Genomic DNA, 26,961 nt, shown 5'->3' on the forward strand with positions numbered 1-26,961 from the left:
CAATTTCAATTAGCCATTTGAGTACATGAACTAACCACAATTTAAACAAAACCATAGCACCACCCCATAAAGGTCAAATTACCTCAACACGTTTCAGGTCTTGATCAATGAAGCTTAGCTCGGAGGTAAGCTGGTGCATTTGCTGAAAAGAGAACACACCAAATGAATGTGTTAACACACTAACAAAATGAAGGAAAAAAGTGCTAAAAGAAAAAAAGAAATATGCAGAAAAAGAAAGAAAACAGAAAAGAAAAAAGCAGGTCACCTCTTGCTTGTGCTTGCGAACTTGCTGTAGAAACTCTCTCAGAAGTTGTGCTTGAGCTGCTTTACAATCCTATAAAATAATAATCCAAAGTAAACCTCACTTTCTCTGGCTGGCAAAAGGATCCTCCTCAAGCTCTTTAAAGCATGAGGTGACATCAAGAACTCAAATTAAATACAATAAATAAATCGGCTTTGTGGTGAACTTATCACGAACAGCTACAGGTGTGCAAAGAGTAATTTTTTAGATGAAATCAATTACTGCCAGAAACGAATAGAATATAGAATGCTTTTCTGATGTTTTCAAATAATGACCAGTCTTTTTCTTCATTATTAAAAAACAATTTTCACATCCTAGTACTTACAACATTAACAAACTTGTGTTGTTACACTGCACATAATGAAGGATGGCTTATGGAGCATTACACATGGAGCATTACAAACAAGGACAAATGAGTCATAAGATGGAGACCTGCAGTGATGATGTATGGGGTTTAATGGCGCAAGGGCCAAGAGTGGCCAAAGAGCACCAGCAGATGGTATGAGGTATTAATTGGAGTTACGTTCAATGACAAATGGTATATATATAACTTGGCTGCATAGTGGCCTAAAATATTCGCTGTAAATGCGTAAAATATTCTGTAATTGTATTAAAGCTGTGATGTGTGAGGTGAGCTATGTACATAAAATAAACATTGCGAAGTGATAGATTAAAATGCAAGAATATTCAGGTAGCACTAATGCCTCAACCACACCCTTGTACGCAAGGGCAGGGATGCACATGCTTTAACTGCTGCAGTCGCAGCAGTAGCCTCCGATAAGAGGTGTGCTACGTGTCACTTGCGTGTATAACGTGCAATAAACAAACATAATTTTAAAAAGCTAAAACTGATCTGCTATCGAAAAGCGGGTCATTGCCAAGGAACATTCCTGGACGAACTGGAAATTGCTGACGATATGAAAAACGAAAGTGTTTCTTCCTTTGAGCATCTATGTCACGGCACTCCAGCAATACATGCAGGACGGTGAACGTCTTGCCACATTTGCCACGGATGAGTGGGTCATCACCGGTCAGTAAGTATGAGCGTGTACTTTGTGAGCCCGATTCTTAGTCGACACATGATCACCTCGGTTCGTCATGTTTTTGTTCAAGGTGGCCGATTCCCAAACTATGGCTTTATAACATGAAGCTCATTAGATGTTTCAGTGTTCCACGATTGTCGCCAATAGCTTCTAATCTTTTTTTGTAAGTATGGCTTGAAGTCTGTGGCGGGGACAGCTACAATGTCGGTGACTTTGGTTGTTACTGATGTAGCAATTTCATCTGCCAGCATATTACCCATGATGCCTCTATGGCCAGGAACCCAGCATATAGTGACATGTTGGCTAGACATGTATGCTGTGCACAGAAGTGAATAAGGAGAATTTACCTGACCATTTTTACTTTTAGAGAAACATTTTAAAGATCTTACGACACTTAGAGAGTCGGTCAATATAATGGCTTTTGTATATTTGTGCGCCTGATATGTTTAACAGCAGATAGCACTCCGTATGCTTCAGCCGTAAAGATACTTGTTTCCGGGTGCAGCGCATCGTATTCAGAAAAGGATGGTCCGAGTGCTGCAAAGGACACTCCGGCCTGCGACCTTGATGCGTCAGTATAATACTCCGCGCATTAATACTTAGTCTGAAGTTCAAGGAAGTGCATACGGATGTGTGCCTCGGGGGCATGCTTTGTGACCTTGATGAACAATGTGTCACAGTCTACCAGCTGTTACTGCCACAGCGGTAACAGCTTAGCTGGTGGCATTAGATGATGCTCCGGAAGTGGGATACACATTTCTTCGCTGAGCTTCCTCCCACATAGTGAGAAGGGCTCTCTCACTGCAGGCCGGTTATTAAATAGCAAGGCACAGGACACATTATTTACTTTTTTGTAACAAGGATGTTCAGGATTCGAATGTACTTTAAGATAGTATGTTAAGGTGGAATACGACCTCTGCAAACGGAGAGACCATTCGTTCGATTCAACGTAGAGGCTTTCTACACGATTTGTCCTGAAAGCACCAGTTGCGAGGCGGATACCTAAATGGTGGACTGGGTCTAGTAGTTTTAATGCGAGTGATATATTATAGCACCATAGTCAAGGCGAGAGCGAACTAGGCTCCTGTATAAGTTCAGAAGGCATTTTCGATCGCTACCCCATGTTGTGGGTGACAGAAGCTTTAGGAGGTTCACTATTTTCAGACATTTCATCTTCATATATTTAATATGGGGAATAAACGTAACTTTAGAGTCTAAAGTGATTCCAGGAATTTATGTTCGCTGCTCACAGACAGTTCATCTCCCTTGACCACGATACTTGGAACTGGCGTTAAACCACTCTTTTTGGAGAAGAGTATGCAAGTACTTTTCTGTGTATTTATTTTAAGCCCATCATCATCTGCCTATTTTGACAATTTATTTATTCCAAGCTGCACCTGCCGTTCGCATATGGCAATACTGCATGATTTGAAGCCTATCTGCACATTGACGACACAAACAGAATAAAACATCATGCATGGCATGACTGTATGCAGGGAATTCATTTTTACAATAAATAGTGTGCAACTAAGCATGCCCCCCTGCGGCACACTGGTCTCTTGGGTAAATGACCTAGACAAAGCTGTGCCCACTCTTACGCAGAATGAGCAATTATAGAGATAACTTTCAATCGTGTTTAACATGTTCCCACGGATGCCCATCGCCGAAAGATCTCGGAGAATTCCGAAGCACTATGTTGTATCGTAAGCTTTTTCTAGGTCAAGAAATACTGACAGACAGAACTGCTTATGTATAAAAGCAACCCTAATATATGCCTCAATATGAAAAAGGTGGTCTATTGTGGACATACCCTCTTGGAAACCACACTGGAATTCGTCTAGTAGTTTGCTATTTTCAAGGAAACAGATTAAGCGCCTGTTTGTCATTTTTTCTAACAGTAAGCACAGACAGCTTGTTAGCGCAATTGGCCTGTTGCTGCTGGCTAGGGGACGGGTCTTTGCCTTGTTTAAGCATGGGGATGACTATAGCTTCCTTCCACGAGGACGGGATATACCCAGCCAATCACATAGCATTGAAAAGATACAGGAGTGTTTTCAGGGTTTAGGATGTAGGTACTTAATCATTTCATATATGACACGATTGCCGCCTGGCGCCGAGTTGTTGCATCAAGTGAGAGAAGCTTTAAGTTCAACTAGGCTGAATTGGGGTTGTAATCTTCGTTTCGTGCATTTTTTCGATCAAGCGGCTTTCGCTCTGCGTGCTCTTTGAACCTCAGAAATGTTTGTGTGTAGTGGGACGCAATGAAGATATATTCAAAGTGTTCGCCCAGACAACCAGCCTGACCTTCCAGGCTCTCGCCTTGAGTACTTACTAAGGGGAGTGGGTGTACCTCCCGGCCTTTTAATTTATTTACGATTCCACACTTTTGTCTCATCCGCGTAAGAATTTATACCAGATCTGTACTTCTCCCTACTCTCCCTTTTAGCATGTTGACGTGTTCTCCTACCCTGGGACTTTATTTGTTTAAAACTTTATTTGTTTAAAACTAATCAAGTTTTCAGCGGTTGAAGAGTCGTGAAGTCGTCCCCAAGCTTTGTTTTGATTTTTCCATGCTTTTTTACATTCTTCATTCCACCACGGGATACTATGTTTATTCACCACTCCGTTAGTAAATTGACGGATGCATGTTGTGGCAGCCTCAATTATAAAGCTTGTTATATATGCTACAGCATCGTCTATATTAATCCTTTCAGACTCTATGTACACAATTGTGTACACCAAGATAGTGCATCAGCAGCAACAGCATTGCTTAAAGTAAGGATATTTAAAATGTGTCTAATACATATTGAAACACTTTTGATTGAAATAGTGCTGCAAGTTTGAATTACACAGACAAATTGTTTTAGTAAAACGAGTATGAATGTAGATGGTTGGGTAGTTTGCTTGGTGTGAGTATGTGATTGTATGTAGCGGGTTCACTTCTTTCATTGTTTTTCACAGTGTGTTGCGGCAGTCATGATTTTGGAGTGGCTGGATAGGTGCTTTTCAAGCCTGGTAAACATGAAATACCTGATGTACTTGCAGTGAGCTTTTGCACGGGGTCCACATTCTGTAAACTTGACAAAACTCACTAAAGAACTGAAAACTCTGAGTCGACTGTGCAGCTGTGCGCATTTATGATTCAGAAGATGTAAGAAATGCGGTGAAAAATAAGTTTTCAATCAACACAACTAATTGGCGTGTGAAAGGGTTAAAAAAGGCAATACTATATCCCGGCTTAAATATGTTTGTTCTAGGAAAAGTTCCCAGTTAGCTGAGTCAAACTTCCATCGGGGAGCATGTGGCAAGCATCCATCTTGTTTTGTTAAGCTTAACAAGATTGGGAAGTGGTCGCTCCCAAAAGGGTTCTTGAGAACGGACCATTCCAGGTACGGCATTAGTGTACTCATCACTATGCTTAAATCTATGGAGGCGTATGTGTTATGTGCCACGCTGTAGTATGTTGGCTCTTTCTTATCAAGTATACATGCTCCTGAGGAACAGAGAAAGTTTTCAATTAGGCGACCTCTCACATACCAACGAGTCTCCCTACAAAGTGTTATGTGCGTTTAAATCTCCAACAACTATGTACGGCACCGTGGGTGCCGTACATAGTTGTTCATCTATGTAGTTTTAAATTCGGTTTTATGAAGTTGATAATTGGGAGGGATGTATATAGAACTGATAGTGACTAGCTTGTCAAACAACACCCCTTGGACAGCAACTGCCTCAAGGGGCATACAAAGTTTTAGTTCTCAACAGGCAACACCTCTGTCGACTACGATAACCACACCACAGGATGACACGACAGTGTCCTTGCGGGCTTTACGAAAAATGGCATACTGTCGGAGAAAATTTGTTTGCATATGTTTGAGGTGTGTTTCTTGAACACACAGCACCTTTGGATTATACTTATGTAGAGTTCTTTAACCTCATCGAGATTGTGGAGGAGACCTGACATTCCAGTGTAATATTTGTGTATCCATGTTGAATGTGGTTTTTATACTGTGTGTTAAGAAAGAGGAGTTAACTCACAGAGCCCGTTCCGGGAGCCGTAATGGGGTGTTTTTCTTTTTTGGAGCGATCGCGCGAATCTCGACACTCCTTAGGCACTGGTGGCACCGTCTGGCCGGTTGTTGTCTCCACCTTCTCTTGCGAGGTGCTGGACACGCGCTCTTGTGAGCGGTTTGTTTGACGTGAAGGCCTCATCTCGATGGATGAGACCCTTGAGACCACCAGCCCGGAGATGGTTGGCCCCTTCTGCTGGGGCGGCGGGTCAGCGCTAGCTACAGCCGCCAGGGGGGCAGATGGTGTCACTGCCGGCTCACTGTTTGTGGGCCGGACAGCCACCAGAAGCCACTGCGGCACTGCCCCCTGACGCACCTCTTCGGCAAAGCTGTTCTTTGGCAGGTATGATACCCGCCTGCGTGCCTCTTTAAACGAAATGGTTTCTTTGAATGGAGACCTGAAGTGATAAACAGCCTAGGCATAAGGGAACCAAGCTGGAGTCAATGTTTCGGCGAGAGGACATGTCTTTGTCAGGGCAACAAGCTCTTTTCTTGGCAGCATTTATATAAATGGAGCAGAACGAATAAGCATACTGTTCGCATACTAAGGACTCTTTGTAGCATGTGTTGTCATGAATTATCAAAACGAAGTATAGAAAGGCGGTCTAATGGGCCGGTGAGCCCGTGTGTATATCGTCGACGCAATCGTAAACATGTGTCATCTGCAATGACTGTAAGCGAGAAAAGTGACTTTTTATCTAGTGGAAATGGTTGAGGTTATGTTGCCACTACTATGTTACGAACTAATGTTGCAACAAAGCATATTCAAATTTAGTCCAAAAGAAACACACAGGTGCAGCATCCATAAACCATGCCAAACAATACCCACTTCTGAACGGCTTGTCCGGGTGAAATCCGAAGCACTCATGACCACGATTTCCCTGTAATCTGGATCCCTAAGCGATGGAGTGTGTTTTACCCCGTTACTTTTGCTTTATGTCCACTACAGCCCGAATAAAAGTTGAATCCTAGCTTTAGTTTTATGCTTGATTATACACAGTTGACGATATAAAATAATAAAAAATTATTGGAAAAATATTTGAATTTGTGATCAGCAATTATTTGATTCAAGGACAGAATTGAATAGGACAATATTCTATTTGTTATTTAAAGTTTTCTAATAATCGCACACTGCTATGGACTGCACACTATTTCATGGCCAAGGTGCAAGGTGTGCGTGGACACATTTGCTATCCTTTGGGATGAAATACCACAAGCTGACCAAGCATCATCAACAAGTCAACCCTATTATATTTAGTGGATTGATGGTAACCTCAAGACCTTGCTCACAGCTTTTATTAAAAAAAAAATTATTTATTAAATTATGGGGTTTTACGTGCCAAAACCAGTTCTGATTATGAGGCACGCCGTAGTGGGGGATTCCGGAAATTTGGACCACCTGGGGTTCTTTAACGTGCACCTAAATCTAAGTACACGGGTGTTTTCGCATTTCGCCCCCATCGAAATGCGGCTCACAGCTTTTGCCCAACAACAGAGTGATTGGAATAGCTATCACAACATAGGCTTATTTTTGAGCCCTCAGTCAACAGTTTAACAAACACGGTGCACACCCACTTTCTTCAAATTCTGGAGAGACCTGCCAAATCCTACGGGCCGGATCTGTAAAATGGTAGCACAGTGGTGCGCCACAAAAGATGGTCTATTCATCTGTCGAATGAAACTATGCCCACATCATTCAAGAGCTCAAAGCTGTGTTGCCTGTAACAGCTTGTCTCATCAATAAAGTAAGCGGTTACAAGTAACCAGTTAATTAAAAAAAGTGTGAGCATTACCCCCCCTGAGTGAGAAATTCACCGACAATTACAATACTCCCTAATGCAAAATTTGAGCGCAGCTCTATATGTGCTTTGATTTCGCAATATATTGGCTGGCGCTGACAATCTGTCTCATGCGCTGCAAACGGAGCAAAGTGTGGAGTGACTGCATTGCTAATCTGGAGATCGTGAGAGGCAGCGCATAGGTGACGCGTGGGCGAGACTCACAGCTGCTGCCGCAGGCAGGCCTCCCAAACGACCCGCACTACTCTGTTGTCATCTCGTAGCCATCGTCGCCACACTACGCTTTTCTTCTCATGCTTTCGCCATACGAGGCCTCCTCTTCCGCTTTCCGCCTCGTGGTTGTGCTGCACACTCTTCCTCCGCTTTCCTTCTCGTGTCTTTCATCCCCCACTGCGCTCCGTGTTCACTCATTCATTCTTCACTGTGCTCATTCGCTTGGTCACGCCGACGCTCGCCGTAGAAACGGCCACCTAAGAGTTGCGCTCTAATTGTACTCTATCAATTACAAAACTAACAAAAATGTAATTTATTACAAGTAATTATATGATTTTGTTACATACGAGTCTGGAGACTGCACATCTTTAAACTGTGAAGAGCAACTATTCCCGGCACAATATAACATACTGAAAGCACACACTCCAAAGCACAATACTACAGTCAAACCCGGATATATCAAACCCCAAATATAACAAATTATGGTGCATATCGAACAGCACTAAAATTCCCCTGAAAATTTTCGTACAAAGTTTTTATTTTATATATCGAATTACTTATATATCGAACTATTTTTGTGACCCACTTCAGATTCGATATATCCAAGTTTGACTGTGTATCTGTGGATTCTAAACACCTTGGTCAATGTTCCATTCTGCCAAGAGTGAAATCAACTTACAGCTTCCAGCTGCTGCTTCTTCTTTGAAAGAACATCCAGCATATTGTAGACATCATTCAAATTCATGCTGTCAGACTCCTGCAGAATAAGTTCATGTAATTCTGACACTACTGGGTTATTCTGAAAAAATATGATAGACATGAACATGCTGTGGATTCTGTTTAGAGAGAAAAAGAAATATTACAGAAGTTCTGCATTTCACTTACGCCCTGCAACTTCAGCCTCTTGTCAGCCGCCTTTTGCTTATACTTTGTAATAAGCTCATTCACTGAAATAACAAAGAAAAATCATAATAGAAAACACCGCCTAAAACTGCTATAGCAAAAGCAGCTGTGAAAAATCACTTACACGAAAACTGCCAATTTTCACTTTAGCACTCCGAATGTAATTTATTGCACCTAATGTACCATAGTAACATAGTTTCTATGACAGATGACATAGTGGAGGTTTCCAGATGAACTTTTGAATACGTGGGGTACTTTAATATTCCCCTAAAGCTCAGTACAGGAGGATTTTGGCAATCAGCCTCCATCGAAATGTGCCCACCTAGGCCAATAATTAAACCCACAAGCTCGGCAGCAAATACCGCAGCCACTGAGCCACACCATTAAGAAGGTACACTGTGTGAACATGTAATATCGACCAAAAAAGTTTACAAACCACAGGGTCTCAGAAAACGCTAAATATCTGAGCAGCCTTTAAAAGTAGCCAGTAAAACCGTACCATCACAATGTTGTTCGCATATACCAGTAGAGGCTGGAAATGGGAATATCAGGCTGCGTTTTGAGGCTGTGGAGATATTCAGCTTTTTGTCAGATCCCTTGGTCCGTAAACTTTTTGGTCGATAGTACCTTTTAACTTGAGTTAGGCAAGAAATGTTCTGTCAAAGCCTGCTTAGAGTTTGTAAGCCATTACATTATAATAGTATTCCGAAAGTCAGTACATTTCAAAGTGGACATATTTTCCAAATGGAAAATCTATCCCCTTGACGTGCCATGTCCACATTTGTGGGCACGACTTGTCTTTGCCAGTTCTGTCGAGTAGTGGCCAAGAAAAAAAGCACCAGACATTAAGCTTCAGGTGAATTGAACCCCCTGCATGCTCAATGTGTCTTCATTTTACTTCCAATGTGCTCCGTACTGCTACAGATGACCACTTTGCCGAAAGTGGTACAATGTTTGACAAGACATTTGACATGCCGCATTCCTGGCAGCCAAGTACAAATAATAATTTTTCCTTGCTCATAATGCATGCAGTCAATAATGAAATTGTGCATGTTCTTCAAGCCTACGACAGAATTTTTTAAATGCAAAAACGGAGCCTTACTGATTGCACAATAAACAGATAATTATTTAACTCTCTAATTATGATGACTCATCACAAAAATGCCCAAAGCCCCATCCTACCACCTTGCCTTTTTGGCAGTGGAGTGTCAAGTGCCTTGGAATGAAGTTGTGTAAATTTGACACATTTATAGACAGTCCATCATAATTCATGCCTCAAGGGCCTATTATAATATAGTGAGCTGGGAATACAAGGAGAAAAGTACTGACGTTGGGATGGAAGATGCTGGAAATGAAATCCCTTTTCAGGAGAATGTTTGCATCTGTGAATGCACTCAAAGTGCCAGTATCACTGCTAAAATTATTAACCTGTTTTCAAAATCCACATTGTTTTCTTGCCCGGAAGGCCAGGAACATACAAGACGTGAGCAGTCACAGACTTCAAAGCCATACAATAGTCCCTGCACTTCTATGAACACAGGAACATGAATATTAATGGAAACGTCCTTTACACTGGATCACAGTCGCTTGGTCTGTGAGCCGCACAGTCGCAAGGGGATCTAGATGACAGAAGAAAGTAAACATTATTTATATACCTACGCCATTAGTGAAGGTCAAAGAACTGCTCTAGCCAACCGTGCCGACAGAGTATTGCAATGCCGATGTCACTATTACAATGATCCCCTGCTCACTATGAATAGCTATGGATTACCCTCATTCCAGACGCCAATCGAAGAATGTAGAAATAATTAGCGGATGGGCAAGGAAATGCTTGCACACTTGAGAATAACCCAGGTCACTGAACTCGTTCCATACAGAATGCACATTGCATGCCTTCATGAGTTTCACAATTGCAATATTTGAAGTTAGGACTCAAATATAGCATTCACAAGAGAATACCACATCACCGTTTGCCAATGTGAAGACACTAATAGCAACTGAGGGGTACATTGTGCATAGGCATGTCTGTTCAATACCAAGGCAGTTTATGGAATACCTCAACCACCAATTCGGTCTGTAAAAATTCAAGGTACACAATGTAAACTCAAGACAACCAAGTCGATAAAAACTAAGTACAAATCACTGGACGTCGTTGAAAAGCAGGAACTATTGTTGGGACCTATTACAAAACTGGACATGGCTAAGAAAAACAGCTCCTCTGATATGTTGCAAAAAGAAAAAACAATCTCTAAATTGCACAATAAACAGATAATTAATTACTCCCTAATTATGATGACTCATCACAAAAATGCCCAAAGCACCATCCTACCACCCAGTTACACACAGAAAAAGGCAACCACGAAATGAATGTCGGCCATCAATGTTTTGCCTTCCAATGTGCCATTTAAGAGGGAGAGAGAAAAGCACAAAGATATAATATAAAGTGTGTGGATTGGAATTGGAAAGATGCGGTCAATACCAATTCTTTCACTGTGTTTGCATAACCATCGTACATGCACACATATTAAGTCCACCTTTCAGAGGCCAAGTGAAACAAAACTTTGTTTTTATGAGAGAACCTTGAAGTGATTTCATGAAAGGAACAGCCAATCTCACAATACTTAATCCTGAATGCAACAAAGCACTTAAAAACAACGCTGATCCAGGAAAAGAGAAAAAAATTCACAACCCCTTGGTTTGCACCTGGACCAAGAAAGCATGAAAAGACCCAGCAAGGGGAACCCTGTCTTCATTAAAGCGATAAGGTGGTTTTCTTACATATTTCATGCAAATATTAATAGGGAGTGTTGGACTGTGTGCCTATAGTTCTAGGCTTTTCCTTTCCTTAAGCGCATCTCCACTTAAGATATAAATTTGCAGTTTACATAAGAGGTTTTCAAGAAACAAATAGCCCCTTTCCATCTGATGCCATACCTAAAAGGCAATTTTTTAGATCCTGGCACATAGAGAAAAAAGATCTACTGGTCTATAACAAGCATTACAGCTACACACTGGACTCGGGTTACAGCAACCCCCCTCATTCAAAACACATTCTGTCACAGCCTCTATGAGGTGCTATTTCTGAAGCTCCTCATTTAGTTGTCACTGGAACACCATTCCTCCTCCAAATATTCTTAACTTGTATAGGACTACACTCCTGAACAGTATGGGGACTGAGCAGCTATTATGTGCTATGTGTTGTCGCAGTAAGCAGCACTGCAAAATAGGTATAGCCCCACCTTTTTTTTTCTTTTTTTTTTTTTGTTATGCTTGTTGAGTACACAATATTTGATATTTGCATCAATGAAATCTTACTTCACGCAACCATTCTTGGCAAGCACTCTGTGGCAAGAACTCTTTTTCTATACGCCAAGTTTAATAGAAAGTGACCGTAGCTAAATTTCCATTTTTAAATGGTTTAAGGCTCATTCACACCGGCGACTAGAGGAGGTCGCGCGACCATTTGCGACTCGTGACCAAAAAGCGACCGAAGGCGACCGATGTTCACACCAGCAAGCCCGGCTGAGCACGACTGGCAAGTCGCAATCCCAGAGATTATCGTTCTCAGTGAGAACTCTAGCACTTCGCTGGCACTGTGTAAATTGGTTTCGCGTTCCGGCAACAGCCATGAATTTTGTTTCGAGCGATGGCTGGATTTTGAATCGAGCGAACAGGAAGACTGTGCTGATGTGCTCTGCCGTGGTGTCAGCTGTGGCAGCGCGGAAGCCTCCGAAAAAAACGCGACACTGGTGGGTGCGCCCGTGCCTCCGCTCTCGTAAAGTGGCCGGCCACGCAAGCCGCCTACTGCCCAAACTTCGTGCGCATGACAACGAGTATTATCGAGAGCAACTTGTAATTTCTAGTTCGCATTGCGTGAGATTCGGTGCATAATATTAAAGCGAAGCTGTTCACCCGCTGTTCACCTTTGGGTGGAGTGCTCATCCAACGAACGGCAGCTGGAAAAAGGGTTTGTGTTGTGCTTTCTTTTCCTGCTGTTTAGCTTCCAACAAATGCGACCGCGTACATTCGACACGTTGCTGCAACTGCTGCGTCCCAGCATCACAAGACACCAATTACCGGCCTGTAGTCTGCATATGGTGGCGCGGACATTGCATTTGGCGTGGACGACGCCGGATAAAAACACATGACGCTGATTGGTTGAGCAGCTTTGCGACCACGGTCGCGCGACTGAAAAATCGAGCAGCGAGCAACTGGCCCAAAATGGTCGCTTTTCGAGAAAAGCGACCATTTGCGACTGGTCGCTTTGTGATCAACTTGGTCGCGCGACCACTGCCAGTCGCCAGTGTGAATTAGCCTTTACGGCCCATTCACACTTGCGACTAGGCGAGGTCGCGCGACCAAGTTGGTCGCAAAGCGACCAGTCGCATGTAGTCACAAATGGTCGCTTTTCTCGAAATGCGACCATTTCAGGCCAGTCGCTCACTGCTCGATTTTTCAGTCGCGCGACCGCAGTCGCAGAACAGCTGAACCAATCGGATGCGAAGGAACAGGACGTTCGTATACGCTGACGCTTATTTTACGCAGCGATGACATTTCAAGCAGATGTGAACGGCATATCGTGATACATTTCGGTTTAGCGACTCGTCAGTCGCATTTGTAAGTGTGAACATTGTTCGTCTTGAGTAGTTTTCTGGTCGCCAGTCGCAATTGGTCGCGCGACCTCGCCTAGTCGCAAGTGTGAATGGGCCCTTAAGCTTCATGATTATGCAGTACAAATAAATTTCGCTATGCATCAAAATGAATGACTTACACAGAAAGTTTGGGTAGATCTGCTCCTTCTTCTCAATCACAAAATTACACTTTGGACATCGGTTACTGTATTCCAGGCCTGTTGTGATGCACTTGTAGCTGGAAGGAAGCAAAGTGCACTTTAAAGCGATATTCTAAAACTCAAGCTGGCTCACGCATAAACAGAATGCACATTGACTGCTCACCAAAAAGTGTGTCCACAAGGTGTCATGTGGGCTTCTTCAATAACATCGAAGCATATTGGGCTGCAAGATAGGAGAAAACACGCAAAGTAATACTTACACACGCATCGCGCGACCACGAGAGTTTCTGGTCTTGTTTACAGCACTTGGCAAACCTTCGTAAACAGACGAGCAATATACACGCCTCATAAAAAGCGGCTGAGGTAAAATATTACAACATGTTTATTCAGCAGAGCACCGAAATGACTTAAAATTAGGCAGACACTTGCATTTCTCATAAAAATACAAGAAACTATACCGACCGTCAAGTACTTTGACCAAAAAGGTCTTGGCGGTTGAGAATACGCAAATGCACAAGCTCGCGAGAAGATGCAGTACGCACCACAAGTAATCGCTGTTCCTGTCTTCATATGAGCTGTTGATTCCGTTTAGAACTGCTGGCTGTCTTTTTCTAGCTCTTCGAATTTGCTCTGGTGTTGAATTCGAGAAGGAAATCCTTGTGTTGTTCACTGACGCCATTGACACGACCTACCGGACCTACACACGCAAGCACGTCTGCTCGAAGAACATTGATGTGCTAAAGGACAAACACGAGATAAGCGACCAGGTTTAAAAACGTAGACGCAGCATTGTTGGAAACCAATATGAGCATGGTTCTATACAATTTCTTTTGCGCTACTTTACCACATAATACACAAAATAACCTTAAAAACACCGTGCATGAAGCCTCCTATCTGCCCCGAGACGCCCTGAGCACTATGGATTGGATTGGATTCGTTAGATTATAAAGTGCGCTTTCGCACTTGTGTGCGTCGGTTTTTTTTTTTTCTTTTTTTTTTTTCTTTTTTTTTTCGGCTTGCGGCACTAGGTTTCTACTAGAGTGTACTAGATAGTTTCTACTCCTGGTTATGAAATATGATCCTGGCTGCTCCCGGACTCTCCCTCCAATGTCCTAGCCCTATCTTGAAAAGTGATTCTGGTTCAAACTTAGTGTTCTAACAAAGGGGAAACAGACGGACTAGCACCGCAGATCATGTTTTGTCGCCAATCGAAGCTATATAGAAGTAGTGATGTAAAAATGTATTGGACAAATAAAAATGCTTTATAGGTCCCAATAGGTGCACCAGAAGTTGTGGTCATGATTTAAACTTGTATCGGTGCTTGGCAAGAAGTCGACCAAGCAGACGCGCCAAACTTCGAGAATAAAGACAGAAAAGGCGTCGCTTTAACAAAGGGATTATGCTTTCCAAGTTGTTTATTTGTTGCACTGAAGATATTTATAGGTACCGTTTGTTGTTTCACTGCGTAATTTCGTAGAGATCAGAGCTGCCCGCCAGCACATCTGTAGGGGTAGAACAGATGTGGCTATGTACAGAATGTTTCAGCGAACACTGTCCATTTTTTTTTAAATGCTGCCTGGCAGGTATCACAATTCTACTTCATGCGCTGGTCTGCTCGAAGAGGCGGACATTACTTGGAGAAATAAAATGAATTCATAACTGACTAATTAACAAAAATCACTAATGAAGTTTTTTTAACTAATTACCTTATGGTCCATATTGCAATTTGCAAATTCTAGCCGTGGAGTTCGCAAGGCGTATCCACTTGGAACGAATCCTCAGGATGACACTATTGTTTCGAGATATTCCCGAACTTTGCAGAGAACTGCATTAGCGTTCCAGTTACTTTCTTAACAACACGTCGTTTTATGCACGGCCGCTCAATGGAAACAAGCTTGAGCGGCCGCGTTTTATGCATTGAAGCACAAAATTGCTGGCACGTACCCTAGGTCTTCAGCAGGTGCACAGAAATGTCTCACTGAACTAAATTGGCATCATGTTTTGAGGGTAAAAATCTGCAACACGCATAACCACAAATGCTACATGTCTATAATTTTCAGGATATTCCGGATGGCATTGAAACAATCTACCATATGCTGAAGATCATTCCCGGATTGTGAAAGAGCCTGCAGTTTTATTGCGAAAGCAATTATATGGACATTCCAGGCGAATTTTCACCATCGTCGTCGCCGTGATGTTCCGTATGAAGTCCAAGTGCGATAACGTCGGAAACGCGCGCCGTATGCTGTAGGTATGAGGGTGAGCCGAGAAGGATGGTGGCTTGATGCGGCGGCTTCACGCGCGCTCAAGGCAGGAAGGCGGGGAGGGAGCACGCCGTCCCCTGCGCGAGAGAGGGGGGCCGGGGAGATGTGCGCGCCGAGGAGGAGGGTGGGATGGAGGGTGCAGGTTAGTGGCGCATCTAGTCTTCTACTCCGGACGCGCGCGCGCCTTGGAGGTAATCTGCGATGGGTTCGAAGGCTAGGCGGCTTGAGATCGGTGATGGCTTCGCATGGGCAGTGTTCTCGCGCGCCTAGTTCGCATTGAAGCGAGAGTCAGCACGAAGAGGAATTCACTCGCTAGCGTTCTGACAGCGAGTGTCCGTGGTCGTCGAGTGAGATGTGTTCGTGTTTGCCTGTGCGCGCGTGACAACACGCTTATTAGTATAGGAAGCAAATGTTTACAGCAGTTTATGCAGCTGACAGATAAGAAATTAATTTCAAGTGGATGCGTCTTTCAAACTCGACGGCTGCAATTCGTAAATTGCAGTATGCGCCATGAAGAAATTAATTAGTTAATGAGCAGTTGGTTTGTTAATTAGTTCAATATGCATTTGGATTTTTGGTGGACGTATTGTCCGCCTCTGAACAATCCAGCTGAAGGACTAGAAATATATCTGCTACAGGCGATTTTAAAAAATTCCATAAATCTTAAAAATGATCACCCCATGCACTCGCCGCCGTCTGCTGGGCGGCAGACGGCGACGTGCAGCGGACAACGACCAGACGACGAGGGGAGTGGCGGCACGTACGCAATGCCTACTGGTGATATTGGTTGTTGACTTCAAAATTTTTTTTTCTCGCTTCAAACAAAATTTACTCGAATAAAAATTTCTAAATCACAAGCTAAGAGGCCGGTGCTCATATTGAGCCATCTGACATATTTTTATCTGGAGGGCCTCAAGGCTTAAATTGTGTCATGAATCTCGTAAAAAATCCACTTTTTGCCAACTTTGGAGCTATTTTTCTAAAAAAATATATGCCTTAAGAATTTCATATTATTTTTAACATACACTATAGCAACATGCAAAAAGGAAGAAAAAAATATAGTAGTTGAAAATTTTGCACAGTTTATGCAAGAAAAAAATCTGCAAACACAACATTTCTTGCTTTTTTACTGAGCCAAATAAACGCGATAAATTTTAAGATGCATTCAGTTATCACATTATATGAAAGAAGGATGCCCCTAGAATGCTCTAAAATAAACTTTGTTATTACACCTCGTTTCAGACTTGAATAAAAAAAATTTACCTCCAATCAACTATTGCTTCTTTGCGGAAACTTCAAAAAGCGCTCACCTGATCAAAAAATTTTTTTCGACCGAAATACTTTGTTGAAACCTTATTCACACAATAGCCATCCAGCCCAATTTTTTTTCAATAAAATAAATGATGGTCGGGTTTTGGGCTGGGACGTTTCGCGTGGAATGACCCACAAGCATTGTTGTTTTGGAGTTTTTTCTGCATCTTGTGTAATTCGAACCGCCGGATAATTCGATCAATTTCGTCGGTCCCGCCAGGATCGAATTGACGAAGCCGACTGCAGATGCTATAGCAGACGCACGGGCTAAACCTGCTTTTTTTTAACTTTAAATGCACACCTATATCAAAGTACATGCAGTTTTTTTTTTTTTTTTTTTTCATTCCATCACCATTAGAATGAAACCACTGCAACAGGAAACTGACCCCGGAACCTCTTGCGCGGCAGCACAAAGCTACAGTCAGTCACCGTGGCGGGTGAAGTTCAAAAATCAAGCTCTGCTTCTTTAAAAAAAAAAATCGCTAATTCAGTCCATACGACTAGGATGTCTTAACATGCCAGCAACCTACCTGCGACCATCTAGGGGCATTCTAGGAATGATATCTAGGAAGATTTGAACTGACAACAGCACTGTGCATTTCAATGTTAACAAGCTGCACTCTGGGACAGACCACTGACTGCACTTTCAATCTGGGTGAAAGCAACCACCAGAAATGAGAAACAAGTGAGATAAAAAAAAGTTTATTAATACCAATATATGAGGGAACCGAACCGTTTCTGCAATTACACCGGACTGCATATGAAAGCAAATAGTACATATAACTTAATGACAAATTTATGTACACAAGTTTTGCCACAGATCACCGACAGTGCACTTTCAGCAAAGAAGAAAAAGTCGCAGTAACCCTATTGCAATTGTGCATTTTAAGAGATTCTGTGACCAGGACATCCTTTGTCCTAGAAAAAGCAAAGTACAAACAATGCTTGCATACAAAGTTGATAAAGCTGTCTTTGATGCCCTGGCTTTAACATTGGCACAAAAGTTTTGACAGATAACATAAGCAGAGGCTGTATTTAAAGCATTATGTTCTGTCACCATCTCTACAATGTGCACCTCAAGGTTCAACTCTGTTTTGGCAAACATTAAGAACCAGAACACTCAATACAATATGATGTTATTTACTTGTTCTGTGCATAAAAATTTTTGGTATGCATGATGATCACTCAAGTCTCACTATATAGCAACAGCAGCTAAAGCCTGACTGCAGTTTCCATGCTCTTCGTAACTATACAGTGCTGCAAAATAGACTTCCGTTTGCTTCCATTTGGATGGCTTTCTACATGCACAGTTTTTAGCAGAACAAACTTGTGCGTAAAGGTTATATACATTAGACTACAGCAAATGCATTTCTATGCTATATATAATGACGTAGTCTCCGAAGTGTATGCCTTCTTGAAAGCCTTTTGATATATCACTGGAATGGTCTTGAACAGACAAGATTCAGAAAAAACACTTTCACCGGTTCTTTTTAACCAAACCTAAGGAAAAGAAAACAACATTGTGACAGAAAAGCACACACATATGCATGCATAAATTCACCGTGACACAAGTACTTGTGACAGGACAAGTGCTACATCTGTAGGACTCCTACAGAATTCAACACTGTCAATATTTGGACTGAACTGCTGGCATCGAAAGGTTAAATACCTTTATGGCTGCGCAATATGCACTCCCCTCACAGCAACCATAGTGCAATTTAGGATACTCTGAAATGCTATATATTTCTCAATGGCCTAAGAAGTATTTGCTACGGTAATACAGTTGCCAAGCTCAGGCTAACATGACTTTTGTTTAAACATCAAGGGAGTGCCAATTTACAACACTGCCCAGACTAGCAAGTAACAAAAAAAGAAAAAAAAGAAAAAAGGGCCTTGTGCAAGCCTTTCCAGCCTGTAATGCACACAACCAGGCAAGAACACGCTTGAACCCTAATGCTCTGTGCCACAGACAATAGGAGGCCGAAACATCTGTCACATGAAAGCAAAACAGTGTGCTGCAGTGAAGGCAAATCCTCCAGATGAAAGCTCACTCTGCTTGCCTGGCAGTTTAATTTCAACTTTGGTGAAACAAGAACTTTGTCATTGCACAAGCTCTAAACACACAGCCAGGAAAAAAAGTAAAGTTCATCCCTTGCACCTTTCCCCCTCTCAGAGCACAGACTCAGAGCAAGTTTCAGATTCAGCCAGCCGCGTTAGAAATCTGACACTGTAAATTTATACTTGCAAAGGACTCCAGGAGGCACAATGAACAATGGGTCCAGATTACTTTACAGAGAAAGAAGACATACATGCGCAATGCCAATATACCAGAGCATGCATGGTAGAGCCGGCACAGATCTGAACACAAGAGGGAAGAACATACATAGCAAGTGCGCTTGACGAGTGTGCGAACACCACCCACAAGACTGCACAAAAAGAAATGTGCTTGGCAAAACTGAGAACATCACAGCTGTGTTCATGCATTCTTGTGGCTAGTGCCAAGAAGACGGGTAGGTAACTACACCAGATGGTCGCCAATTTGTAAATATCACCGGACAACACCTTCATGCAACTTGACAGACATGCAACAAGCAAGGAAATGTCATCAGTTCTGCCAAATTACACTTTTTCCTTTGTCTTTAGGGCCACCTTTATCAGTTGCTTTCAATAGGAGAGGCTGCTTTTAGAGGTCTTCTTTGTGTATTTCAGCTAAAGGCAGAAAACATGCACAATGAAGAAAAGACTGCCTTTTCTTGTATGTACAGTTCACTGAACGTTCTTTGGCTGCAATGATTAGTCCACGTGAACAGCACTAACGCTAGACTAAAGGAATGAATATACATTTATCAGAAAGCTCATAAATAATAAGAGTTTCAAGAGTGAAACGAATCTAAAGAGCATTCAAGTATAAGAGGGGAAGTGACACACACATACACTCACACATGCACTCTCACACACACACACACACAAGACCAAAGAACCTCCTATTTAAATTACTAGACATAGTTGCAGCACCAGTATATGCACTGTCCTTGCTAGTCGCAATATATATATTTTTTTCCCTTTCTTCACAAGCATTCACCTAGATGCGCAGGTCGAAGGTCACATGCAAAATGAGCATTGGAAAGAAGGTGTGCAAAGGGAAGCTCAAACTGAACAATACTGCATATTTTTAGGCAGCATTTTATGAGGGGTGAACACCACTATGAACACGGACCTACTGGTGGCTACAAGGAGCAGGTGCCTGAAACACCCAACCATTGCGTCCCCCAGAGAGTGGAGTTGCAATTTTGTCAGCAGCAGAGCAATGCAGCCCCTCTAAAAGCAGCTCTCTCAAGGATGGAGGGGGGGGAGTCGCAAAGAGGAAAGAAAGGAGATGAGGGCTCAGATGACAAGCTCTGAGTCAGTGGCCGGCTGCGGTGCCACAAGTGCTGTGGTAAGCATAGCCCGATGGTCGGCTGGAAGGTGTCCTCCGGTGCGAGGCACTACGAGGCGGGCACTCGGCGTGGCGGTCACAATGCGCTCAGTGCCGGGACCCGACAGCCGCTTGCCCAAGATGCGAACTGCCGAGTACTTGGCACGCTGATAGGCTTCCAGCACGCTGATACCCAACAGCCTGCAAGACAACCACCCCATCCCAGTTGAATAGCTTGTGTTGTCATGCACTGAAGGGCCCTCTTCTCCAGCAACATTTCTGTATGCTCTATAATAATACCACATTTGCACAAATAAACTTTTTTTCTTACGTAATTTCCAGCCTAGAACTACACATTGTGCTGCAAGTTTTTTTCAATGTACCAGGTTTAAGTGTAAAACACCCAATAACTATGGCCTGCCTAACCTCTGCATGACCGCACAGAGGTTAAACAGTTGCCAACAGATTTTCGGACATTCACCATTTGGGACATTGCTGATTACTTGGTCTTCATGAGACACTGGCCTCCACTGCCTAGGCAAGTGAAATTTCAAGCTACAATTAAATTTTTGAGGAAAACGCTGTTTTATGCATTGAAGCACAAAGTTAACTGGTACGCCCATGCATTTCGTCGAACACTTTGAAAATTAATATCTCGAAACTGGTTCAGTCCTGAGAATTTGTTCCAAGTGGATACGCTTTGCGAACTCAGCGGCTATAATTCGTAGATTGAAAGATGTGCCAAAAAATAATTAATTAAAAAGTTCATTAGCATAATTATGTTAATTATTAAATTAGGCATCTTGATTTCTCGTGGAAGTAATGACCGCCTCATCGAGCAGTTTAAATGAAGTATAATTGTGCTATCTGCCACAGGCAATTTTAAAAATTTGGTGCACCTAAAATGAAACACCCTGTAGAATTTTCAATTTCATTTTATGGCAGGTAACAAACTATGCTTGGTGAGGCTGCTTATGATCATTAAGACAGGTAGGAGAGATTCCACATGACTAGCAAGATTAAGAAACAAGATGCTTTTGAGAGTTTGGCTAAAACTTGACTAATGTAACCTAAAAGCAATCAGTCTCTAAATAGCATTTCACCGCATTTTAGAACTGAAGTTGTTTAAGTACAAAGTAAACTATCAACGTACCGCAAGCACACATATTCAACCAGCAGGGCGAGGCCTACAGCAAGGGTGCGGATGCCAACATTATCGAAGACCTTGACAACCAGGCAGGCACCTGAGACTGCGCTGCCCATGATGACCAACACAGCAGCAGTCTGCAGCCAGTGAGCCGTTGACAGGCCACTAGGCAGCCAAACCTCTCCACGTTCCAACTCGTACTGCATATATGTGCCACAAACATGCATTCAGCCAGCAAAATGCACAAACCACATAAAAACAGCATGACATACATTACCAATTACACACAGCTACTACCATATTTACTAGGCCAACCTCAATTCTCGGTCAACTACAAAATTTGAAAGGTCATGGGAAAAAAAAGGGGGGAGGGGGAACTTCCCTTGAATGTAAGCCAAATTAAAGAAAGCATTCGACTTAAATGCAGCATGCACATTATTACAGTTTTCAACACTTGTCAAAAGCGTGCTCAACGTTCACTCCTCGTCTTTAACAACCCATGTGGCCTCTTTATAACCAATTTATTCCTACAGAGCACTGTCCTCGCTAGTAACAAGACGCTATATTTAAACAAAACTGGCACATGCCAACTCGTCAGCTACAATAATGGTCTCTGAGATCAGCCTACATTCGAGTAAATATGGTACTTTAGTTACATAGTAATCAACAAATAAGCTTCTCAAAAAAGGATGCTTTCATTTACCTGGACTCAAGCTCCAAAGCGATCACAAGAAACGACGACCGAGGAAGTGATTGAAGCTACAACTACAAAGGTCATCACATACAGAAGCAACTAAGCCCCTTTTTCAAAGCAAATATATGTTTATTAAATTTAGTGCATATGCTGCAACCACAAATTTTGCGCATGAGATTAGGTAAGAAAGTGCCACGCTTATACGAGAATATATACTGTATTGACTCGTATAAGGCCCGCCCACATGTAAGGCCTGCAGCTCCACTTTGGAGAGCAAAAATTTGGAAGAAAACGTTTCACTAAGCATCATGCACATATCAGCATGCACGGCCTCCGAGATCACACTGGCGTGCAGTTTCAATCTTGAAGGCCATGCAGACGTGCTGGTTAATTTCTGCAAGCTGTCACTAGATGGCCCTAGATACTGCCCTGTAGACAGCATCTCGCTGGATAGAAATCACACGGCATAGATCCAGCGTGCTTCAAGGGTGGTATCGGCTGTGTTGAGGTGCAATGTTTAGTAGGTTTATTTAGCTTTAGTAGGTTTATTTAGAGGCGTCTGTGGATTTTGACAGTGTGGCATGCGGTTTCGTTCGAGACTGTCGTCAAGAGCTTCAAGGTAATGGACAGCTTGGAGGAGAACCAGCTATGGGAGAGCGCAGATCAGGTTAACTTGTCAAACGAAGAGGGCAGTGGATGTGATGAGGACAATTGAATTAATGTGTTTAAAGTTGGCCGCTAGTGATTGTGTTATTCTGCAACACAGTCTGAACACAGTTTGAGGCTTCAGTGAATAGCCATAAGCCTGCCTCGTGTAAGGTCTGCATCCTGTAAAAGATCTGAAAAATGCTGGCCTTACACGGGTAAAACGGTAGTACTTTCATTGACCTTCAGTGAACGTACTGCATGCAAGCATTCTATTCAACACATTAAACTTGAAAGCCAGTTGCATTTCTAGGTTTTGTAAAACCGAATTTAACCTATTCTAGCACACCCTTGTTTTGCAAGATAATTTTTTGAAAATAATACAGTTTGTTACAATTGCATACAAAACGAAAACCACACTTGCAGCATTGCAAACAACATGTCATCGGAGCCAATGTACAAGCTCGCAAAAAGAACACATTACCATGTAGGTTAGCAATGAGGACGTGCGCTTTCATTCGAACAAACTTAATTTACGTGATAATGCTAGTGGCAACAAATGTGCACTGCATGTTTTTGGAGTTCTGAAATCTAGCGTGCGTTGCTGGACAAACAAGCGAAGTGGTTTGCTGAGGAGTGGGCCACCATCCTATTCACGATGGTTGCAAAGTCCTTCAAGAAATATCAAAACACTATGGACAGCATGAAAAATGACATGTGGTCCCCTGACAATGTGAATAAATTCCCATTCTGTACTGGTAAATTCTGCATAATTCATTAATTTTCTCCCTTTGAAGATCAGGGGGATGCTACTTGTTTTTTTGTCATAATTCAGCACGAGCTCAGCTTGGATGCACATTAGGTTCTCGAGCGCAGTGGAATCAGGTCGATATTGTAACTCAAGTGGTACCTCAGGTGATAAATATGGCTTAAAAAATACACATTCATTGTAATATACACAGCCATGCTTGAGTTTGAAATTTCACCGCAGCCTAGCATATTATCATGAAAATGTTCCAGCAAAATCTGCTCTCCAAACTTCACTCCATGAAGGACACCTGAGTGGCGTTGAATTTTTTTTTTTTTCGGTGTGCTACAGTGTTATGCAACACATTTTTTTCGTGTTTTACATTGCTATCAATTGCTAATAAGTCTTTGCTATGCAGCAATATTCAGGAAGAATTACAAATTACATCTCATAAAAAACCCTTTGAAGGTTTTTGCCGTATCTGTACGGCGGCGGTTTTCTGTCCCGCAAGGTCTTTGCTGTACGGGTACGGTTTCGATCCTCCGTTTGAAATTTCGCGCCATAATGACGATGCATGCTTACCGGGAGGTGCTGCCACCTTTAAGGACTTACAAGAAGCGTTTCACATTTGTGCTACCTTCTTGCGGAGATAAACAGAACTGATTTCTAGTTTCAGCGCGTGCGTCGCGCAGACTGCGGCAACACCCCTTTCATGGTTTTGGTTTCGCCGCGTGATCGCAACGGAGGCGCACGAAACGTTTGAAGGGGCGGCAGAAGTTGATTTCTACCTTTATTGGCGCTGCTCTTAGCTTGTTTATCACCGTAGCTCACGAGGTATTCTCGCTCTCTGCGGCAACGCACTTTCGGTTCCACCGCGTGATCGCAACGGAGGCCGCGCGAAACGTGAGTTTTCTCTCTGTCGGCACTGTTTTGCAGTGGCGCTGAAGTTGATTTCTATCTTGATTGGTGCTGTCTTGGCTTGTTTATCAGCGCTGCTCACGAGGTATCCTCGCTCTCTGCGTCAACGCGCTTACGCGGTTTCGGTTGCGCCGCGTGATCGCAACGGAGGCGCGCCAAACGTGAGTTTTCTCTCTGTCGGCACTCTCTTGCAGGGGCAGCGGAAGTTGATTTCTATCTTGATTGGCGCTGTCTTAGCTTGTTTATCAGCACCAATCACGAGGTATTCTCGCTCTCTGTGGCAACGCGCTTACGCGGTTTCGGTTCCGCCAAATGATCGCAACGAAGGCGCGCGAAAGGCGAGTTTTCTCTTTGTCGGCACTTTCTTGCAGATGCGGCGGAAGCTGATTTCTACCTTGATTGGCGCTGCTCTTTGATTGGTACTACCTTGATTTGCGCGATAAGGCGCTGTGCGTAGAACCGTGTTTCAAGGAATACCACACTCTGAAATATTATTGAACATTTGGAGTTCAGAGTGATGCCGACATACATAAAATACTGTTTCTAATTTTTTTTTCACTATTTATTCCCGACTTTATACATTTTGTACATTCAATATCCACAATAAAGTAATTTGACCATCTGGGAAAGTTTTTTTCAAAATAATTCAACCTTCAGAGGGTTAAGTAATGGATAATGTTACAAAGGCTACATTATGCTGCAGTCAGGTGCATGGCAACTTTCCGTTGCATGTATTTAGCTCCAACTTGTGAATTAGGGTGCAACTAATCCGATTAACTCATTCCCTACCGCACCCACTGGGAATAGTTAGCCTGCTAACAATGATTTCAAATGCTGTTTTCGAGACCTTCCGCGCCGCTCAGGGACACACTACATCATCTGACATATAGTAGAAGTAAACTTTCATTTCTTAGAGTTTGTTTCCACTTGGTGGTTATTTTTGAAAGGGTTCCGAAGACGCGTGCGCGCTCTTCGGAGTTGAAAGTGAAAATGGTAGTCTCTAGAAGCGGCATGTGCGCTCCGAAACATTGCAGGTCTCCCACTGCATCTGCGGATGATTTAAGCCACAGCTCAAGCAAGAGCGAGTCAGAGGATGCTGCTTTTTCACCCTGACCATGATTCTGAGAGAGACGATGATGGAAATCTACTGTGGAACTTGAGGATACACTGCTAGTTCGTGCTTTTCCACCAACTGAAACCATTCAGCACTAGCTAGCTAACATGGAGACATACCGAAACTGCAAGAAATGTTACAACAGCAAAACACAGCAGAAAACAAGATTTTACTGCAAGACTTGCAACATTCCCTTATGTTTCAGATCGAGGACCTGCTTTGCTGCATAGCATGCGCAACTGTAGGGCTTCCAGTTAAATTTTGTGGCGCAAGTAGTTTTCAAGAAAAAAATTTATTTCTTTGCAGATAGCGGCTATTAGCAAAACATTTTGTATGTTTCAAAAATTTTTAGAATTTTCTTCTTTTTGTTTTTAGATAGAAGCATATCTTTACAACTTTTGTTCAATTTTATTCCACAACTTGTGTTTGGAAATTTATATTTTTTATGACAAATTTCGTTAATAAAGGTGGTGTGCCTGAAAAGCGGATTCATTCTGCTTTGCTTTCATTGATTGCATAGAATTTCTGAGTGCCATAGTTTCCTTAATGTGTGTGTGTATATATAGTGTAACCTACAAAATTTGGCCATTCTCCAATATGGCCAAAGTACGGCCAATTAAAATATCTAAGATTACATAATAACAAGATTCTGATACCTAGCGATAATAGCGATAACTATACTCTGTTTCGTACATAACAAGCAATGCTATCAGGGTTAGAGAATTCCCACTGCTTGCATTCGTGGTGAAAAACAGCACGTCACATACAAAAGAAAGACACGTAAATGCATGTAATTTAACGTAACATTAAGTGTGCACTGGCTGCCTTGAATCCTCATTAGGGTGGACACCATGCTTTCCTATGATGGTGCACTTGGTGGCAGCATTTACACGGGTAACAATTTAACTTGTAAATAATAATGAAGCACTACTTGTGTCTCAAAGTATGGCACAATTATTACACGGAAGGCATTGCAGATCAGAACCAATTTACCACCGAACAAGCAGAGCGACATTTCTACGACCAACAGCCACAGTGCACCACTTGCGCCATTTACCAAAACATAGTACAGTCAAACCTCGATATAACGAAGTTTTGCAGCGAAAAACTTCGTTATATCAAGAATTTCGTAAATTCAATAGAACTAAGATGGGGAAATAAAAATTCTTTGTTACATCGCGAATTTCGTTAAATCGAGGTTCGTTATTTCGAGGTTTGACTGTACGTTTTAAACTGGACATAAAATAGTGGCACAAATAATATGCTATTTGACATAACCTTACGTCCACAAGTTGCACTTTAATAAATAGTTATCTTGTAGAAAGTGCCGCAGATGAAAAACAAATGCACTGCGAAACCCACGGAGTGAGACTTCTATGACCAAACTATTTGTGCAGCTTCTGCAGCATTACCCGCTAAGTATAAAACGGAGTATAGTGCGCCACTACATCTGTCATGAGTTGTTTCTGTCAAATTCACGGAATAAGGTGTCAAACTCGGGTAGCTTAATGCTACTTCCAATTGTACTCACTTCTTCATTGCAGACCTTGCAACGATTGCTGTCCGAATTTCCAGCAGACTGTAGAA

The 26,961-nt window shown here is 42.5% G+C and overlaps 2 protein-coding genes across 2 annotated transcripts in view; both read right to left on the minus strand.

Moving 5' to 3' along the window:
* Positions 1–73: 73 nt before the first annotated feature.
* Positions 74–14,016, minus strand: LOC119436799 (E3 ubiquitin-protein ligase COP1-like). The gene is made up of 7 exons (XM_037703792.2): positions 13,661–14,016; positions 13,282–13,341; positions 13,098–13,195; positions 8,309–8,370; positions 8,103–8,180; positions 266–334; positions 74–142 (listed from the first exon to the last, which is right to left on the minus strand). The coding sequence occupies exons 1-7, from the start codon at positions 13,795–13,797 to the stop codon at positions 74–76; spliced, it is 573 nt and encodes a 190-aa protein (XP_037559720.2). The 5' UTR covers positions 13,798–14,016.
* Positions 14,017–17,382: 3,366 nt separating this feature from the next.
* Positions 17,383–26,961, minus strand: part of LOC119436716 (uncharacterized) — a 40,444-nt gene continuing 30,865 nt past the window's right edge. Inside the window, 3 exon segments of the mRNA XM_049659845.1 lie at positions 17,383–20,309; positions 21,262–21,455; positions 26,906–26,953. Of these exon segments, the coding sequence (XP_049515802.1) occupies positions 20,078–20,309; positions 21,262–21,455; positions 26,906–26,953 (474 nt within the window). The 3' untranslated portion in view covers positions 17,383–20,077.

This window comes from Dermacentor silvarum, chromosome 1, assembly GCF_013339745.2.
Source record: "Dermacentor silvarum isolate Dsil-2018 chromosome 1, BIME_Dsil_1.4, whole genome shotgun sequence".
NCBI classification, from domain to species: domain Eukaryota; kingdom Metazoa; phylum Arthropoda; class Arachnida; order Ixodida; family Ixodidae; genus Dermacentor; species Dermacentor silvarum.

Bases quoted from the DNA above. Each gene is read 5' to 3' on its own strand.
- LOC119436799 (XM_037703792.2), bottom strand. From the start codon at position 13,797: ATGGCGTCAGTGAACAACACAAGGATTTCCTTCTCGAATTCAACACCA. The intron at 8,181-8,308 runs GTAAGTGAAATG...CTTATTCTGCAG, and splicing joins AGAGGCTGAAGTTGCAGGGC to GAGTCTGACAGCATGAATTT. The intron at 143-265 runs GTGACCTGCTTT...TTCTCTTTTCAG, and splicing joins TTCGCAAGCACAAGCAAGAG to CAAATGCACCAGCTTACCTC.